The 21,105-nt window shown below is 39.1% G+C and overlaps 1 protein-coding gene across 7 annotated transcripts in view; it reads left to right on the top strand.

The window, feature by feature from the left end:
• FAM189A1 (family with sequence similarity 189 member A1) overlaps positions 1-21,105 on the top strand; it is an 86,326-nt gene that overhangs the window by 19,107 nt on the left and 46,114 nt on the right. For all 7 annotated transcript variants that reach the window (XM_039723215.1, XM_039723214.1, XM_039723213.1 and 4 more), the window contains exon 2: positions 13,522-13,578. In XM_039723215.1, the coding sequence (XP_039579149.1) occupies positions 13,522-13,578 (57 nt within the window). The remainder of the gene's footprint in view (positions 1-13,521; positions 13,579-21,105) is intronic.

The raw sequence follows: 21,105 nt of genomic DNA, 5'->3' as shown, positions 1-21,105 counted from the left end.
TTAGTTTTAATGATGTTTTTAAATTTGATTTTCATTACATTTTCCTGACTTTACTACTGCCTTCTGACAGTTTTCTGACTTCACTTCTCTGGCCCTTTCTTTTTCATATCCCATTTCCCCAGTGCCTGCCTGCTGCAGAGCTCCCTGTTTAGCAGTTATCTGCTTTTACTCTTTGTGTGTGAATTTAAAATCAAACAGAAAACTACCAAAACAGAACCAAACCCCACTGAGAACTGACAGTGCTCTCTACCTCCTGTTTTGATAATCCACTTGATGCTGCTACTGATTTCCATGTCTCAAGATGGGAAGTAGGATAGGAAGTCTAGAGGGAAGAGGCAGGACAGATTTTGTCTTTTTTTTCCTTTTTTATCAACAGCAGTAACAATTTTGCTGCCCCTCCTGTAGTTTTTTTGTGCTCTAACACAACTGATCTGCAAAATGATCAATAATATTTCTTGGTAATGTTTCTTGTGAAGCTGTACTGGAATTCAGGAACAAGTTGGGTTTGAGGTCTTACAATAAAGGCTGAAAAAATGAAGGATGCTTCCCTGTGTCTTTCACTCACTGGGGATAAAGCACTCCTGTGTCCTTCAAAGCAGTTATCAGCAGTGTAAGAAGCTACTGAAAACAATTAGAGCATCAGTGAGGGTCCCTCTATCACCACCAAATTGCTGTGGCAGTTTTCCTAGGGGGGATATCAGGGGAGAGATTAAGAACCTTCTGAGGTAACTACAGCAGGAGCAAAGTTTGGATCTCTAAAGGTGTCTTTTCTGAAATTACTCTGAAAAAGTACAGTAGAGCTTGTTTATTACAAGCAGAATCTGCATGCTGTATGAGATACTCTAAGTTCATTAAATTTTGCAACATTGCAGTGAATTAGCAAAGAGCTGTCTTAATTTACAGAGAGTGTGAAGCATGGAAAGGTGAGATGACCTATTGAAGTGACAAAGATTTGTTCATTCCAGAATCAGGAAACCTACTGTGCAAAAAGACCCAAGCTTTCCAGCTTTTTCCCTTGTATTCTCTGAGTCTGTTACTTTTTTTTTTTCTCTTCATTAGACTTTCCTTAGGTGTTGTCTTTAGCCATTGAGTGTCTGACTGTTTGTAACCCTGTGGAAAAAAGAAAAGTACATGGTACTGGTCTAAAGCAAGGCTGAATGCTGTGTGGTGCTACAAAGGATCTGTAATGTCTGGGAACAGTTTTACAATGAGTAGGAAGGAAATTCTGAAGACAGTGGGATGAGAAGACATAGATGAAAGTTCCTTTATAGATGAAAGTTCCTTTACATGCTGAAACACAAAAATGACTGAGAGTATGAGGATTTTTTTCTATTCCAGGGAACAAAATCAGTGTCATTTTAAGAGAGTAATTGAAGTTTTTTGCAAGAGTTATTTATCGTGAGAATTACTAAAATGAAAAAGATTCCCAATCCACATTAATACTCACTGAATGCTGAATATTATTGTCTTTTGGTTTTGACAGCCCTCAAAATTCTTTCCTTCAGTTTCTTTCTTTCTCTTTTTTTAAGGAGTATTTAGTGAAGCAGAAGCTGTGATTAATTGATGATGCCCATGCCACCTTTGAGATCAAAATTACTTTCTGTTATATTTCCCAGTTTCTGTGTGTCCCAGGACTCTTCTCCTGATCCTTTTGACTCCAGAATGAACAAAAGTGTGTTTTGTTTGGTCTTTGATATTCTGATCTCATTTTCTGGGCTTATCTTGTATCCAGTCCTGCAGCTGAAGTGTTGGTGTTACTTAGGACAAGGCTCTGAATGCAGGCAGGGGCTGTCCAGCTCTGGCTTGGCTCCTCAGCTGCGACTCAAGGCACTGCCCTTTGGGTTGCTGTGGTTGTGCTGGGTCCTTTAAAGTGATTTTGCACTGAGACATTAAAGATTTCTTAATGTTCTATGGGCACTCTGCGGGGGTTTTCAGCAATACTGACATATGCCAGGTTTAGATGCTCTGGTGCAATTCACTCCTCTTTTTTTTCCCCTTTATTTGCTCTTGCAGAATGAGTCACTTGATATTCAGCACTGTCTTGTACTCAGGCCAATTAAGCCCTTGTCAGCTTTGCAAAATGCATTTAACAAAAACTAAATCCAAATGCCAAATTATGCATGTGCACCCTTGGACTGGTTTGAGGCTCATTTATTGGAGTTTTCTATGGAGTCATTTTGGTTCTTTATGGGAGCTGGATGAGTTTTTTAAGCACTGATTTACAGATTTCTTTACACTTGCTATGTTTCATTCCTGCACCAAGGTAATTTCCCTGGGAATCTATACAGTGTGCTATAAATAAAGGTGAGTTCTAAAGGGGAAATGTTGCAGAGGAATATTCCGGACAAGTTACTCAATTTTAAGGATGATGTTGACAAATGCTGTTTGTTAGGATCACTGCTCTCCTTTCTGTAGATTAGATCTGCATTTTTGTTTTTGATTGGAAAGGAATGCAGAAGCTTTTGATAAGGTGGAGAACTTAATTTTACTGACTTGAACTCAGTAGTTCCTCTCACTTATAAATTTTTCTAGTTTTAGATTTCATCATAACTTTTTCTTTTGATGTTGATTTTTTTTCCGGGAAGTATTAGTTAAGTTCCTTGATTTGGGGTTTAATTTTATTATGAAAAGAATGTGGTAGTTGTGAATGAGTTTACTTTCACAGTGAGAACACTGTTCTCACCTGTGTTCCCTAGAGAAAAAGACTTCTGAAAGATTCATTCTGTTGAGACTACTGAGCTACCCTAAAATCAGTCAAATAAAAGATTGCTTTTTCCTTTGTTAAAGTTTACATTAAAGAAGTGAAAGCATTTTTTTTTAGCTTTATGATTAGATATAAAATATCTTCTTTAAAATGTTTGGTGCAGCAAGCAGGTGAGGAGGAGGGAGATAGAAGACAGGATGTACTGGCTGCACACTTTTCATTTCTGGTGCCTGTGTGGTGTGAGTGATGTGGCTGCATCTCCTTGGTGTCTGACCTGTGGCCATCCAGTCACCTGAGCTGTGTGAGCACAGTGCCACTGTCCCCTGAGCTGTGTGAGCACAGTGCCACTGTCCCCTGAGCTGTGTGAGCACAGTGCCACTGTCCCCTGAGCTGTGTGAGCACAGTGCCACTGTCACCTGAGCTGTGTGAGCACAGTGCCACTGTCCCCTGAGCCGTGTGAGCACAGTGCCACTGTCCCCTGAGCTGGGCAGGCACAGTGCCACTGTCCCCTGAGCTGTGTGAGCACAGTGCCACTGTCCCCTGAGCTCTGTGCAGGCACAGTGCACACACTCTTGCACATGCAGGTCTGTCAGTCTGAGGCTCACCTTCTGCTGGGATCTGTGTGAGGAGCACAGGAGAGTTCCAGCTCTGGATTCCTGATCTTGCTGGTACATGTGAGCTACCTCAGGTAGCTGAGGCTGGTTGGATCTGGGATCTCTTAAATATCTGAATATGGAAAAGATGTAGAAACTGTAGGAAAACTGAATCCCATTTAGCGAGCTTTGAATCTTTTATGTGACCTTTTGTCTGATGAAAATCAGTAATATTCTAGATGCCTAGATGATATCTATGTTTCCCAAGCTGATGAATGAAACAGGAATAGCAGACTATTTGCATAATGTAGTTTCTATTAATATGACTCACATTTTTCAGTGCCTTTTTTATTGTGTCTAAAGCTATTCTTTTTATTGTTATACTATTTTCTCTTCCCTTGTCCATTCTATCAGCTTCCTTGATGCTTGCATTGATTTTTTTTCCTATTAAAAAGAAAAAAACCATACAACAACAAACAAAGGAAACACAACCCCAAACCAAGAAACTAACCCCCTATTCCCAACCTCCAAACATTGTTGTTCTGCTGATTTTGTAGTGGATTGCCACAGTTCTGTGGTCTTTATGTTTAGCCATGATGTGTTTACTGTAGTACAAGGTAGGGTGTAATTACTACTCCAGATTGTCCTGTAGAGAACATTTCCCAGTTAAGTCACCAGTATCTGATATACCCCCTAACCTGAGGCTCCTTGACATATGATACAGGTCATCATGTTCCTACAAATCAATAGCAATACCTTGAGAGAGTCTTCCTTGAGCTCTGCAGTATTGAGGCTGATTTTCTTCACATCAGCTGCCAGCTCAATGTTTGAGGTGAACTCAATCTGAATTTCTCCTATCCATTAATCAGCAAGCTGCAGTGTGTTCCTTGGTCTGTTCCATGCTGCTAGAAAGCCAAGTTTCTCTGGTAAGTGCTTTTGATACCTGTGTCAAAACAACCATTGTTATCACTGTTTTCCTGCAGATTTCTCCATGTGTGCAAGAAGAAAGCTGCTGGGTACAGCAGAAGAGTTCCATCTCTCTCTGCACTCTTCAGCTTAAAAATAAAACTTTTGCATCTCAGATGGTGATTCTGAAAAGTTAATGTGGAAAGCTGGTGAGAAGATGGTTCTAAAACCAGGTGTTGTGTGCAAAGTCACTATCCCATTCTATTACATGCCCAAATTCAGTAAAGTCAAGCATGTTTTTTGAAAAGACAAGGGACACCTCATGTTCTGGAATACCATCCCACTGTATCGGGTTTTGAGAGCTAATTTTCAAAATTATTTAACTAAGATGGAATCTAAATGCCAACGTTGCAAGTTAAAACTTTTTAGGCTGTGTTAGTGTGCATAAAATGTAATCACCCTAAATCACTTGGAAGTAAGTATTAGTCTCTCTGTCTTGTTTTTAGTTTATCCTGTCTTAATGAATAAAGTATCTCCAGCTGAAGTGGGGATGAAGCTGCTTTTATGAAAGTCAATATGTTAGGCTTTTGTTGAGTCTGTGGTCAGCCAGGCTGCAGAAACACAAACATTGAGAGTGTGGGAATCTTACTGGGATGGTAATTTCAAAGCTTCTTTGTGAGCTTTTTGCAGGCAATCAGAGACAAGTAGAACAAACCAAAGAGGCCCTGTCTTTGAAATATAATTGAGTTTGATGTACTGCTTTCTCAGTTTTCTTTGCCTTTGACTCTGTGGAATTTTTTTAAATGAAGACATCTGACTGTGTGATGAAGTGGGAAAATGGTCATATTTGAGCTTGGCCATTTAATATTAGATAAAGCTATGGTTATTTCTTAGGAGCATTTAAGAAGGTGTTTTAAAGACAGCAAAACACTGCTCAGTCTAATGCCTGTATGTGAATGGCTGTATCATATGAAATTAACATTTAATTAATTTTTGGACATGGTGGTGGATCAACATCTAAAGGTCCAGAATAATGCTGGTTAAACTGTAATCCTTGCTAAACAAGCATGCTTCACATGGCAGTGGCAATCTGGATTTTTACTTCCTCCACAGGTGACAATGCAGGTGGATCTTGTACAATGCAGGTTTTATTTGGTGCAGTAAGGAACAGTTTCTGTGGGTCTGAGTTCTTCTGATGATGAATGATTCTGCAAAACCCCAGGGACAAATTTTTAGAGTAAAGTGTTTCGATCTAGCAGTAATGTAAAAATGCAAGACTGCTCTTTTAAGACTCTAAGATATTTTTCCTCTTAATCTTGACACAAAGTTTCCATTATATTTACCAGAAGTCCTGACCTTAGAGTCTGGTGGAATAAGCCTTTGGACTCCTGGAGCTTAATTTTTCTGTGGGGAAAGGGTTTCTGTAGAGTGAGTTTGGTTTGTGGTTGAATGGCCATTAAATGATTCCAGAAAGCAGACCACCAGGACCTGGACCTTAGAGTCTGGTGGAATAAGCCTTTGGACTCCTGGAGCTTAATTTTTCTGTGGGGAAAGGGTTTCTGTAGAGAGTGTGGGTTGTGGTTGAATGGCCATTAAATAATTATAGAAAGCAGACCACCAGGACCTGGCAAATGGGTCTGGTGTGAGATGAGGTCTCATACAAAGCTTGGTGTTTTATTCTCACTTTATTTCCAAATCAATATGGAAAATATTTCAGTTTGATGATCCAGCTTGGTTTTGTAGCCAGTATTATACAGGATGTTTTTCTGTCTACAGTGGTTTGGAGTTTGTGTATTTTGACCATGTTTATTATAAACGACAACTTGCTGTGTAAATGAGTTTAGTGTTATACATCAGCTGACTCGTTTCACCTTGCCATGAAATTCATCTTCAGAACCCCTGGTTTGTTGGCATGTTTGGAAGACATCTGTCCATCCTTAATTAAACCCGTGTTTATCCAAATTCATTTGTCCTTTCCCTCTGCAGTCGTGTTTTGGCTGTGGTGACCAGCAGTCTGGAGTGGTTGTAGCTGCCTGGGAGGGCTGTCTCAGGAAGGAAGGGGAAAGCAGTAGTGCAGGTGGCTTTCACCAAGAGCATGGTGACAGAAGTCAGTCAGGCTGAGGACAGTGTTTGTCTGATCTGACCATCTAATATTTACTCTGTTCCTTTATCTCTCATTGCTGCCCGTGCATCTTTAACCTTTTCCTTTATCTGGTGGCACAGCCTGGAGCCAAAGCACTGATCATGCCCATTAGGATATGAGGTCTATTGCTTTTTGATTAATCTCTCTCCATGTGCCCTGTGGCATTGCAGTTTGAAATACAGCTCCAAAAGATCTGTGGAATTGGAGGAGCGGACCTTACTGTGTACTAGAGATGTGCAGAGGCATTGCATTCTATGTGCATTTGCAAGCCCTTGTGAGTTTGAGGCAAAGAAAATGCTTTTGTTATTGATACTTGGATTGCTTTATAATACACCTCAGCTTTCATCCCCTGAGAAATTGTGTCAGTAATTGAAAGAGCCATTGTCTCATTTCAGTTATCTAAACAATCTCAGTCTTCATTCTTATAATTATTGGAAGAGCCCAGCAGCAAAAATCTTATTAGTAATTTCCTAATGCTACTGGGAAACAATATTTCTAGAATAATTTTCTGTACTGAGTCAATGATACAAGTCAAGATTGGTGTGAAAACAGATTAGGGAATGTCTAAAGAAATTTATCACTTTTTTCTTTTTTGTCACAATAACATTATGGATATAATTATTTTTTTTAATACAAGGAAACATACAATAAAAATTCTGGAAGTGAAGTTCTGCTAGCTGGGTGATACCTTTACCTTAGTAATGGAAAAATATGGAATCCTTCGGTACCGGAATTAAGAAAAAGTCTTCACATTTTCAGCCCTTGAAAGAATGTAACTATTATGAAGGAAATAAAGCATGATTAATTTTATGGACTCATAATAGCTTTCCAATGATTTCAAGTGCGTTATTTCTTTCATTACAAACAATTTAAAATGTATCGGTAGTTTTGGAAAGGAAATTCAATATTCTTGTAGGTGTGGGGGTTTCGTCCCTGTTAGAAATCATCTTTGTAAATCTATTGTATGGAATGCACATAAAGCCCAAGAAAATAAATATTCAGATGAGGGAAGAATTGACACTTGAGTTTACAACACCTGCATACAGATCTATCATATTGGACAAACTGCTTCTAATTTCAGTGATTTCTTTGGTTCAGTGCATTTTAATTAAGCTTTTGACTGCTGCCTCAGTAAACCCTTCCTTCTTCAAAGAATCGATAAGCTATCCACACTTGATCTGAGCTACTGTAGAGGTGCTGAATATCATGTATGGGCAGCACATTTCTTCAGTCAATTATTTGTGAAAGAATTGCTTGGTCTGGCTTTTATTTTGAGCGTTGTGGGACACAGCAGCTGGTTCTCAGCACTGTTGCCCCTGGTGTTACTCAAAGCACTTGTGTGCTTTTGTTTCATCCATGGATCATTCTGGAGAAGGGATGTTGCTTGGGTTGTGAGGGAACTTCATTTTAAATTGAGAGAATTGTCTAAGAGCCACAAAATCTTCTTGTGTTATCCCTTACAGTATCTCAATAGACTTTATTCTGAGTTCAAACTCTTCCCCTATGAAACAGCATGTACTGAGCTGGCTCTTCAGTCATCTGTTTATTTCAGGTTTGTTCATAAATAATCTAATACATTTGAAAGCTTGGAGGATTGGTTCCACACTGCTTAGTTACCTTTCTGTTTAAATACTCTTATGCTAATGGCTGTGTGCCTTATTAATGCTCATGGATTACATTATGGGGCATAGAAGATAATGTAATAGTGTGTTCTGTGAGTATGTTTAATAAAAACCAGATTAGAATTAAGACTCTATTGTGAGTCACTGACATATCAGCTCTGTGCTTAATATCTTATCTAAATCCCCCTCCATAGCTTTTAATACAGTTTGCATATTTTAGTGAAGTTGAGCATAACAGTTCTGAACCTCTCAGAAGAGTAACAAATACAGAACATATAAAGCTTTTTATAATTGAAAAATATACTATTCTGATGGATATGTGCTCCATCAGTGCTTGTTTTTCTTTGTATGTTAAATTGTTTCCTTTTAGAAACAAATTGCAGAAGCATAACAAGCAGATTCCTGATGGGTAGGGAGAATATTTGCAAGAATACATAGACAAAAAAACTCCTCACCCTAGAGCTTAAAATGAGATCAGAACTGTGTGCTCTTAATACAGTCTGGTAGCTGTGTCAATGTATAGGTGATTTTACTGTCCTGTTCTTGTGGGGCACCAAGGGATTTTGTTTCTCTGCTCCTGTTTCCATGGCAATTAGAATTAGATTAGTTTTAGGATCACAGTGGATAAATGAGAGCGACTGAGCTATGATGTAGTGTTTGTGAGTCAGGAGCACACTGAGTCTTTTTATAAAGTAGCACAAAACTGTGCTTAAATCATTGTGGTTTTCTGGTTGCTGCTGACTTGCTTGTATTTCTCTTTCAGTGTCCGGATCTTTCGCTTGTGTTTGCAGTCTGGTGGCACTTGTGCTTTTTGTGTTTATAGGGATGTAGCCTTTAAATGAGAGAGCACTGCCTGGATTCTAGTGATAGCTGCATGTTGAACAGTCAGTTTGTGTATTTGCTAATAAATATTTATGTTATCTATTTAAAAACCTCTTTAGCCCATGACTGATTTTTGCAGTGTTTCCAATATGGTGTAATGTTATGATTTTTGTTAGCACCCACTCTTTAGGATGACTTTCCTGGAAGAGCATTCCAAAACCAAGCCACTGTTCTTCTGTATTTGTCCACGCAGTTTTTATGTGTGTGTGTATGCATATGGAAATATATAAACTTTTTTATTCTTCTGGTACTTGTTAATGCATTCATATCCCCTCACCCCAAGAGATTTTCATCCTTCCTCTTTTTCCAGGAATTGGACTGGTGGTCTATTCCAGTCACTTTTCGGCTAATTCCCATGCAGCACAGTTCTTTTTCCTGTAGTGTGTATTTAACTTTACCAGCATTTTGCACTAATGGATTACAGATGCTGCAGAGTGTGTTATTATAAGATTTCATGCTCTGGTAGTAATGTGTCATGCTTTCATAGTCTCTGAGTATATGGTAGTTGTGACATTACTCACACAGTATTTAATGCTTGCATTCTGTTTAATAATTGTCTACTTTTTACAAGGGCTATGGTAGATTTCACAGAAACATCACCCTGGAAGATATTTCAGCCATTGTTTTAGACTCTCTGAAGTACACCTAAACCTAACTGCAGTTGGGGATATTATTTGTTGAGGTATGATTGAACTCTGCCCTTCCAGGAGCACTTGAGTTGACAAAATTAATCTTTGCAGTAGTGTGTGCTCCTGGAGCCCAGAGAGGGGAGCCTTGGGAAGTGTCAGTGGCTTCAGGCCCTTGTGCAGGAGCAGAGCTGCTCTTGTGCTTTGCTGGCAGAAAGCACTGGTGGTGCAGGGATTTCCCTTTGGCAGCCCTGCCCTCTCCACTCATCTGCCTGTTTGTGCTGTGCCTGCCCTGCCTGGCCCACCCTGGTGCTGTCTGACTGATGTGTTGTCACAAGCAGGCTCTCTGGTTTCTGGGTTATCTACCTTCCTTCACAACACACGTTTTTGGAAACATACATGGATGTCTGTAAGCACATAAATTTAGTTCTTACAAGAGGCCTGAGAAGGAATTTCTGCAATTACTGTTGAGAACTTTTATGCTTATTTTCATGTGACTGAATCCATTGCTTAGAGAATTTACAAGCTGAAAATATGACTAACCCCTAAACTAGTAGAAAATAACCAAATCACTTGGTATATGTTGTACCAGGCTGAGCAAGGGAGCAGAAATAAGAATAGGGAATAAAACTTGGAGTTTTCTGTAACTCGTGCTCTGTATTGGACTAGAAAACCATTTTTAGATCCCAAGTTGAACTAATGAAAAAAAATCATTTTATTAAGCTAATTAATACATAGATGTAAGTAATTTTAAGTTTCTGTAGTTGTTTTGTGCCTTGATAGTGTTTCACTATACTTAGTGTGGCTTTAATTAATATTTATACAAATACAGGGTTTATGTAGTTCATAAAAGAATTAAAAGGAACCACACTAGAGAATGTATTACCTACAAGAGCCGTTTTGGAGTTGGAGGCTTGGAAAGCAGATGATTTAAAATACATTGAGAAACTGCATCATCTGATCTGTCCCATATTCAAAGTCAGAGCCTTCTGAATTTCTAGGGATCCACCAGACTGTGAAGGCAAAATGCTGGAAAAGACACCATCAAGGGCTAATCCTTTGTTTGCAGTCCCTGTACTGGAAAGTCATTTTACCTTCTGGTTTTGTCCTGCCTCAGTATGTGCCTGTTAAAATAAATGCATCTTTGTCATGCATGGGCACCACTTGCTCTGATGATAATGGAGTTTTCATATGCATGTTGAGTTACTGCATTGCTAATGCTGCAGAAGTCAGCACTGATGTATTCAGTACTGATGTACTCTGTGCATCAGCATTGTGGTAATCAGCAGCTACATATATCTACATATATCTGTGGGTATTCTCCTTAAGGAATCTGGCAAAGCTACTTTTTGGAATGATTTTAGTAGCTGTCATTTATTTCAATTATTATGTGATGAGAGGGTTCACTACAATTCAGCAGATGGAAGTTGGGTCCAAGGTAGCAGATAAATGTACTCTGCAGGTTCTGAAATCCAAACACATTGCCAATGTTAAGGGGTTGTTAAAATCCTCAAACTCCAATTTACTTTTTATTGAAGAAAGAAAAATCCTGTGCACAGAATACATGTGATGTAGTGATTTTTGAAAAGCACAAGAAGCCTTATGGATTGCAATGCTGAGCTGCTGAATATTCTGAGTGATTATTGTAAGATATTTTGGGCCTGTAAATGACATACTACTTTTCAGATAATTGCTACTTTTGTATAGAAGTAAAGTGGGGTTTCTACTCCCTGTATTTAATGTTAGCGTTGTATTTATAAGAAGTATAAACTGAAGAGAAAACAAAACCTTAAGATTGGTTGGGGGTTGGGGTTTTTTATTTGCTTGTTTGTTTGGGTTTGTTGGTTTGGTTTTTTTTCTTAAATTCCTGGTCATCTTCAATATCAAAAGAAATCCGTAGATTTCTATTTTGATAGTAATTTGGTTATTCTAACTAAATGTCATTATGTGATGTCCTCTGTGTGATTTTTTCCCCTAGTTATGTAGCTGTGCACATTGTAGGTTAATGTGGGGTACTTGGCACTGGAAGTAGATGCATCTCAAAGCAAAATAAGTTTTTTGGGTAACCAGTGACTGACACAGGGGATTAATGGGGGTTGGTAAATTACATTACGGCATTGTTGAGGTGACCTCTTATAATGCCAATATTAAACATGTGGGAGTTCTTGTTTCTATAATCAGTGTAAATTTATCAAGTGGCCTGGCTGTGCTTGACCTTTTCCTGGAGAGCCAGTACAGTGAGTGCCATGAAGCTCTCCTTTTCCAAACCAAAACACATGTACCTCTTTCGTCTAACAAGGCCTCTCTAAAGGTCAAACACAGTTGTAGTTCAGCTGAACAAAAGGCATCAGCTCCCTTCTTGCACCCTGTGCAATGCCACAGAAAGGACAAGAGGGGTAGAGGTTTAATTCATGGAAGGGAGGTCACACAGAAAAGGAAGATTGCACTTGTAGGTAGTGCACTACAGTGTCTTGGCTCTGACCATATGACTTGGTGAGAACTGATTTACCTACAAATATTTTATGTATCAATACATGTTCTGGTTTGGAATGCAATTTCTTTCTTTTCCTAAAGGGTTTTCTTTAATAACCTCACCATTTCAGCCAGCCCATTTATTTAATTGAGAGCATGTTGCTGTCTAGCCAGCAGATAAACTAGCTAACCTTGTCATTTTACCTTCTGAGTGCAGTTCCACGTTACAGGATTATCAGCCCAGAGCCAAGTTATCATACAGTAATAATAAGCTAACATAGCTGTGTGAGCATATTTAATTAACGGCAAAGATGGAATTCTCGACTTTTCCTTCACTTGGCCAACATCCAGAAGTGTGTAACTTTTCTGCTGCAGGAAATGGTGTAGAATACAAACTATGCACATTTGCATGTAGGCATTATCTGGACAGTCTTTGATATCCCTGTGCTGGTCTTGGTTCATATTTACTGTGCATTTATCTCCCAGCTGTTGCGTTTGTACTTCTTTTAGAAACTAACATTGAAGTTTCAAAAAAACCGTAATTTGAGGGGTCTTTTTTTAATGGCATAGCTACTAAAGGAAATACCAAAAAGGCGCATTTTCACATGTTGTCTTTCTGAATAATGTTTTCAACAGCTGCTGCAGCTGTGGATATTGTCAGATTATGAAATATGCTTGAAACATGCTCACAGTAAGAGTGTCCACAGACTAGACTTTGTGAAAACTTAAACTCAGCACTCCAGAGTGCAGCTGCTCCAGATAACCAACAGCTTCCTCTCCACATTCCCACCAAGCATCACTAGACTGGATTGTTTCCAGCCTGGTTCCCAGTACAGTTACATTGCTTCTGCAGTGGCTAGATATAGATGCATTTTTGTTTATTATGCTCTGCTATTTTTACACCCAAAAGATTGTTAGGAAAGCAGGATGGAGTGGAAAAGGTGACTTGCTAAGTATAGAAGTTATTGATTAGAAGTTAAGATTAGCTTAAATGTATAAAGGTCTGAATCCTGCTTGCTTTTGGTTTGTAGTATAGGGAGTAATGTATCTGTATGCTAAATCCAAGTTTTAATGAATGTATGAGTCCTCTCTCAAACATATGATCAAATGGGGAAGTTGTTTGGGTGGGTGAAACAACAAAAAACCCTTCTGCTAATTTATATGGATACCTGGATGATTTTGTGATTGTTCTGTCATTACTCCCCCTTTTTTAGCTAATTTTCAATTGTGGTAAGAGTTCACAAGAAAATTTGCCCAAAACTTTTATTCTCCTTTAGTGTTGATAGCATTTGGGACTGGGAGAGAAAAAATGTTTTAATGACTTCTTGTGGTCTGATCACAACTGAGTGAATCTGGCAGCTGGATTGAAATTTGTTTAAAAACAGCTTAGTACTAGTTCTGTTTATTTTTTGTTGAGAATAACAGGAAAGCATTTTATTTTTAGTATTTTGGTTCCAGCATTCTGGCAATACATATCATGGCTGTGTATGAACTTGATCTCATTACCTGCTGAGTTTTTAATGACACTGGTATAACCCTCATGCCTCTTCAGTAACTCTGCTCTCTGTTCCAGGTGCTGCTGTCAGGACTCATTGGTGTTGTTTCATGGAAGAGGCCCCTGTCCCTTGTGGTGAGCAGCTCCCAGTGCTTTTGCCTTTACAGAGAAGCCTGATGGTCTGTGGGGAGGATTTGCAGTGCTGTTGTGTATCCTGATGTTTATAAACACTTAGTACAAAAAGTTTGAAGCCTTTGAAGTTGTAATGTATAAACTACCTGGGTGAAAATAGTAATTTTCTACTGTCTCAAAAACAGACTATTGGTCTGCTTGTACCTTTGTGTTTAACTTAATTTGCCTAAAAATGCACTGCACAGCAATCTTTTTAGCAGGTATCTGAATGGAAAAAAAGTCCATTCCAAATTAGTTGTTTGTCTTCATCTGCAGAAACATTTTCACCTGCATTATTATTTCTGTTGTGGGATTCATGTAGTTACTTAATAATGAACAGTAATCCATTCTTTGTGTGTGCATGCTAATAGAGTTTCAGTTAGCCTATTAATGTAAAGCAGAATTAGATGGAAATCAAGCTTATTAAAAACACGTGGTGACTGTGTCAGTAAGGATGGTGAGCAAGCAAACATTGCCTTTGAAACAGTGTGCATGTGTAACAGAGTAACACAAAATATTAGTAACATAGTCCTGAAGATAGTCCTGGCATAATGATAAAAAGCATAATGAGCAGTATGAAATGGAAAGTCTTGTACTAATAAGAATAAGCTTGATTAGAACTGCAGGTATATCTTTGATATGATGAACTCTGACAGTAGGCATAGAACTCACGTCATTGGAATAAATAATATTCCCACATCAGAAATGTTATCCAGGTCTGTTGAGACGTGTCTTCTCTGATTCCTGAATGTTCTCTTGCATGTTTAAATTCAGCTGGGCTTTCAAATATCGACTCGTTCAGTGAAATGTAAATAGGCAGTCATGGTCAGTGTAATTCAAGGAAATAAAGACAAAAGGGAGGAAACAGTAATGGTAACGTTGATGCTTGCAGAACAGCTCATCTTCCTGAAATCTGCTCTAGGAAATTATTTATTTCCAAGAGTGAGCTTAATGCTCTTGATTTAGATTCTGATCTCCTGCACTGGCCCTTGGTGGTGATACAATAACCAGCTGAAGAATGGGGACAGGGATAGTGTTCTTCACTTCTGCGTGTGATTAACCTGTGCAGTGGTTTTACAGTGGCTACAAAATGTGCTGTTTTCCTTGCTGAGTTGTAAATACCTCTGAGCAGTTGGACCCCACGTGTGCAGGGTGACTCTTGATTAGCAGTCAATAATGTGTAACTTTACAACCTCACAGCTCAGAGTACCACCAACATGCTAATGAGCCATGTTTCTCCTGATCTGTTTATACAACACATATGCCAAATACATATGGTCAATAATTACCTTTTAACCTATTTTATAGTACTATAAGCAGCTAGACAATCAATTACAAGATGTGTCTTTTTTGTTACAGTGTGTTACAAAATCTGGCATTGCCGAGAGTGATAGCAGAAAGATAGATAAATAGCTTTATCATTTGAAGCTATGAATAAAGCTATATAAAATTAAACCATGCAACATCTGTGGTGTCCTGAAAACTGGTGAAACTGTGATAATATTTTAAGGTGCCAGTTTTCTGCATATTTGTGACTAAAGCTGGTTTATAATAACCAGTGTTTTGACTATTGCTGAGCAGCACTTGGTGCAGTATCAAAGCTTTCTGGTTTTCCCACACAGCATCACTTGCTTTGGCTTCTTCCTTCCCGTTTCTCCATCCACAAGTTGTAGTTTTTTGTTTTTTTTTTTTCACTTGGGCTTTTCTGATTCCCTTCCAGCCCTGCTGCAGGGGGCAGTGAGTGGGTGGCTCTGTGGTGCTTTCCTGCTGGCCAGGGTCAGCCCCCACACTGCTGGATGTGCCTTGCTCAGCACTGTAATCATACAGGGTTTTCCCACAGATGCAGGGTCTTTTCTTTGCAAATGTATTATTTTCTGCAGGCAAAAAGAGGAAGTTGAAGAAGCATTAAACAGAGATTGTTCATCAACCATTAATTTCTGGCTGTATCATACTAGAAGTGTGTTATGTAGTATTGGTGCAGAAGTGAGTGTGTTGTTGCAGAGTTCAACACTTTGGAACCAAAGTCAAAACTGAGAGTAGTTGTGTATTTATAAGCTATTAGTATGAATGCTGTTTTGTATTCTGCATTCAGTCAAAGATTTAAAAATGTGTATGTACTGAGGACATTTTACTGCAATATTAATGTGCGGACATTTAGAAGTTCTCCTGCTCGAGTGTCTTTGCAAATCTTAATCATCTGGAAAATTCACCAGGTTTTTTGGTAGTTTATCTGAATTTTCTTGGTCACCTCCTAGCCATCAGTTGCTTATGTTGCCAAAATACTTTATACATGCAAGGAATCAGTGTCTGTTGTCAAACCCGTATTTACATTTACCAGAGGAAACACTCAGGCAAAGGAGATACTTAAATTGCTCACACATTGATTTTGAACAGTGTTTTCCATATATGTCTGATGTTTCCTCATTAAGCTTTCTCTGTTTTCATTTAGAAATCTCAGGGTATTGGTAGTGCTTTCAGAAAATCTCTCAGGGGTCCCTTTTTTGGAAACCAAGTGTTGGCTGTGTCACTACCACTGCTTAGTGTTAAAATGCAGTGTTAAAGTAGGAATTTGTTTCCTTCTGGTTTATGGAAGTGTCTGAAAATTGAGAGAGAGCTTGTGGAGCACCTGAGGCTGAATTGTCTTGTAAAAAACCTTTAAATTGTGCAGTCAGATTATTTTTCTGTTACAATCTAATCTATGGTAATTGCAAATCTGTTTGTGCTAAGGAGATTAATTCAGCCTCTGAATTGAGTTGAAAGCTTCTCTGTTGCCATCTGGCATTTGGGTGACCCCAGAAAAATATTTTTACATTTCTAACTGAAAGTTATTACAATAAACTGATAGATTTAATATTTTTTTCAGTGAACTGAAATGTGGAGTTTCTTAATGTCTGTGAATGTCAGTGAGCACAAGGTAATACTACTTATTAATAAATGATCTTGATTACTCAGAGTAGCTATTTAAAAGCATTTGCTATGAAATGTGCATTCCAGATCCAGTTCTGTGCACCAGTGAACATGCAAATCAGTGCATGTATAACTCAATGTGTTGTCCCTTCAAATGAATAATTATTTCAAGCCTTTTTTCTGTTTGATAAGCACATAGGATTTTCTTAATTTTAGGAAAATTAGAGAAGCTGTCCTAAATAGCTGCAGTTCATCCTGCATATCAGGCAAAAGGATGAACTGCTGTGCAAAGTCTCAGGTTGCACCCATGACAAGACTCAATTAATTACAAAAACTGACTTCTTAAGAAAATATTCATCTTGGGTCAGCTTGGTGTTTGTCACAAAATGAGAGATTTTTCTTTCTAGAATTCCAGTAAAAAACTTGAATTAGTTGAAATTCAGACTTGAGTATTTTTCTTTTTTTTTCTGTAAAAATCATTAGAAAAATATCTACATTGAAAAGTGAAATTACTAATAATTTTAAATCAATGCATTCACACATACACTTGCCCCATAAGATGCACGAATATGTAAAACTGGTCCAAATGTTTTTCCTCATTGATTATCTCCTCTCACTAAGTATCATTGCAGACTACAGCAGGAATAACCAAACTTCAGGAAACAGATGAAACCTAAAATGTATAGAAATAATGTATTAGTGTATATATAGAGTATATTAGTGTGTGTGTACATCTATATAGAGAGAGGGAGAGAGTGTGTGTATTGTATAACAGTAAGTTTCCTATATTCTGCTTTCTGAGGTGGAATGTTGACGTGTTCCTGGCCATGCTGCTTAACCTGAGCTCTAGAGTAGCTTAAGGGGTGAGAGAAGTTTTTTAAAACTCTTGTAAGAGAATTTACAGCTTCTTTTCAGATGAAATCTGAGAGAAATATTTGAATTTTAAAAAAGAAAAAGTGGTTGTCCTCCCTCTGGTACCCACCCTCAAGCAGATATTTGGTGTCTGGTTCCTGGAATAAAATGATCAATGGATTGGAGAGGCAAAGTCAGCATAAAGAGGTCAGGACTGCAGGAGAGAAGAGCAAGTGAAGGAATGCACAGCGTGGGATGAGAGCAGTCTGAGGCAGCCATCCCCTCGTGTGTCACTGCTGACTTTGATACCTGTGTGATGTTGAGAGGAGCTGCAGAACGTCCCTGTGCCTTAACAGATCCCTTGATCACTCTGCAGTATCATTTCAGCATGAGAGTTCTTTGAATTCCTAGATCAAAATGTTCATTAGGAACCCTGCTATTAGACAAACACTTTCTTTGAGGCTGAAGCATTAGTTTAAAGGTGAACAAAACACTGGGTGAGAACAAGTGCATCTCACATACCTGTGTTTTCTGTTTGTGATGAGCTGGGCACGGGTTGAATGCTGGGTGTTGCTGCTTTCAAAAAGAAACTTGGGAGGCTGAAATAACTTCTGTTTGGAAAGCAAATCCAGTGCTGGTTCAAAAAGTAGCTCTTCAGGTGTAAAGCTGCAAATTTTGATCAGAGATGATGTGAACCCAGGCTTTGGGATCGAGAGCAGAGTGTTTTTCTTTGACCTCTTTTGGGAGCATGGAAGGAAACCAACCCAAATTCAGAGGAGCTGAATGCTAAATCAGGGGGAAAAGAGTTGTGGAGGACTGGGACAGGAAGGAGAAACTGAAATGTGAGTCTGGTAACATGAGGAAGATAGACATCAGAAGATTTGAGGAGAATAGGACCTAGATGACCAGACAGAAGTGGACCAGAACCATGTCAATAAGAAATCATACAACAGGATCTCTGATGTTTCAGAGATGCAGTGCCACTGGAACCATAAAACTGATTTGCAATAGATTTGTATCTTAGTTCTGAATTGTTTCAGTCTTGGTTCTGAATGATTTCAGTGATGAAAGTGTAGCTGTAAATACTATTTTCCTATACTTGGGACAAAGTTAAGTTTTCTTTGCCTCTTGCCTTCCTGTTCTCCCTTCCCTGAGGGTTAGTTGTATAAAGCACTGAGGTGGCTGTACTGCTCTGCTCACCAAACTGCAAACTCACAGTCTCTGCACACTGCTGCAGCATGGCTGGGGTTGTGCTAAAAATCTCTGAGACAGGATCTAGAAGTGAGGTTAGTGTATTTAGGGATAACTGTATTCCAGGTTACATCAGTTTGAAAGTAGATTTAAAATACATTTATGTTTCATTGAAGCTGCTTCTCTTTTAAATTTGTTTCAGACTGATGCCCTGAGAGGTCTTTTCCCAATGTATGAACTGTTGTTTTAGGCCATGAAATAATGTCTGTTGTTGGATGGAGGAGGGGGTCGCAAAAGTGTGGTCTTCAAAGTTTGTAATTTGAATTTGTGTAAACTCTTATTACATTCATGTTCCAAATTTTTTTTTGCAGGCAAGTTAATATATCCATTTGGCTTTTAAAATGTGCACTGCCTATTGATTTTTCTTAACTTAGACTGGTGATTCCCTTCTGTCTTCTTTAATATCATGAAACAACTGCCAGAAAAACCTAGCCCCAGTGCTCTTTCATTAGAATAGACCTGACAGAAGAGGAAGAGGGGGACAAAATGAAGAATTGCTCAGTAAATTGTGAACTGGGTGAGTAAGAAACACACTTGAGATGGAAACAGAAGTGAATCAGGGAAATCTTTGCAGTGGTAGAGAAAAGATGCCCCAGGATGAAGCATCTCTTTAGAATGAACGTGCTACACCCTCTGTTATATCTTAACACTTCTTAAAGCTTTCTCTTGCCTGGGTCTCTGTCTGCATCTCTCTGATGCCCTTTTGGCCAAGGCTGCCTGTTCCTGGGCCCAGCTGCCACCACTTGTCACTCACATGAGAATCCAGACCCCTCTGCTAAGGATCCATGTGCCAGTTAGTTATCCCCAGTGGCAGAGTTTAAAAAGACCACAGGCAGCTTTTCCTGCAGACAGACAAACCCTGCTGGGGCATAACACTTGCCCCTTCCTAAAGAAGCACTTCATAATTACCCTAAACCAGCCCCTGCTCCTCCCCATCTGCTGCCATCGCATCCTGTTGCCATGGCAGCAGCTCCTGCTGGCACATTCCTGCCCTAGGGAACTGTCACAGCTCCAGTCCCAGTGCTGCTGCTGCTGCTGCTTGCAATGAGGAGTGTGCTGTGGGTGCTACATTCACCTCTCTTCTGCCCATCACTAATTCCCTTGTTCTCACACGCTTTCTAAATATATCTGCTGATGGTTCTTTCATCTCATCTGCTCCTTCTTTTAGAAATGCAGGCTGCATCCCATCTGCTCCTGGAGTTCTTGGCAGCCTTTGCACAGTCTAATTTCTTCAACTCTTTCTTGGTGAGAGTCTGGTTTGCTTCAGCATTTCTTCTTCCTCCTCGGTAAATGAATCCCGTGCCACGTATCACTGGGGCTGGCTAGTTGGGCAACATGGGAGCTATTTGTTAAACTTGGTATTTCGTTTTCAAATGGTGAGAAAACACTAGCTTCAAAAATTTATTCGAGACAAGCTGAGCTGCATTTGAAGCGTTTCTAAGAGTAGAATACATATTTGTATGAACTAATATAAGTATTTTGAGGTGTGATGGAGTTGGGAATGGATACTTCACTCTTTGTGCTCACATACTCAATCAAAACTCATGTGATTTTAGTTTTATTTGTGTGACAGATGGAAGGAAACTCTTACCCAAAGGGAATCTAATTATCCTGTGCTTGTTGAAGAAAAATACTTTGATTTCAGTGGGATTTACTTGCCAGGTAAATCACAGTTTAGATCCTGAACTAGACATGTGTGTGATTGAGTGTTTGGGTTTCCTTACTACAAATACTATAAAACCTGCAACAGCATTATGGATTAAGTTCTACTTCAGATATGAGGAAAGGTCTTTGAGATCTTAAAGTTCATTTACTGATGGATCTCCATCAAATTATTCATGTGAGTCTTCTTTGGAGATGTGTGTGCCATTTTTCTTGAAACGGCCAGAACTATATTGAGTTTACATTGCAACTGAATTGGAAAGAGCTGCTGCCCACGTTGAAGCATTGCCTCAGAAACTGATACTGAAAATGCTCCTGTGCTCTTGGTGGAGATCAGCACTTGTGGCTCCTGACCCTGCTCACCTGGCAGAATTTTCTTCCTCAGGGATGAAAGTCAGAGTTCTGGTGAGTGAGGGCTCAGAGAGACCACGCAGTTGTTAATTAATGAGAATAATTGCAAGTGAGTAGTTAATTGCTATTAATATGTTGGGAAAGACAGATGCAAAATATGTGTGTGTGTGACCTTTACATCCTGCTTCTGTCTCATTATGGTTCTGCCAGGAAGGGCTGCTCGCAGAGCTTTTGATGCCTGTCCTTGTCAGCAGGACAACACGAGCCTTTATTTCCTCAGGGAATCCTGCTACAGATGTTGTGGAAGGTTAATTTATTTGGAATAGCATTTCACTGACACGTGCATGGAGGTGAATCCTTCCTGCAATGTGACACTTGCAAAAAGTAATGTATTGTTTAGGTGGATGAACCCATTAGGCAGCTGCTATGGAAGCATAAATTCAGTCTTACGTAGATTTTCTTAAAAGT

The sequence above is a fragment of the Passer montanus genome, unplaced genomic scaffold (assembly GCF_014805655.1).
Source record: "Passer montanus isolate IOZ18808 unplaced genomic scaffold, ASM1480565v1 scaffold5, whole genome shotgun sequence".
Lineage (NCBI taxonomy): Eukaryota > Metazoa > Chordata > Aves > Passeriformes > Passeridae > Passer > Passer montanus.
Note: the sequence above shows the minus strand (reverse complement) of the source record. Positions and strands in the feature narration are given on the sequence as shown.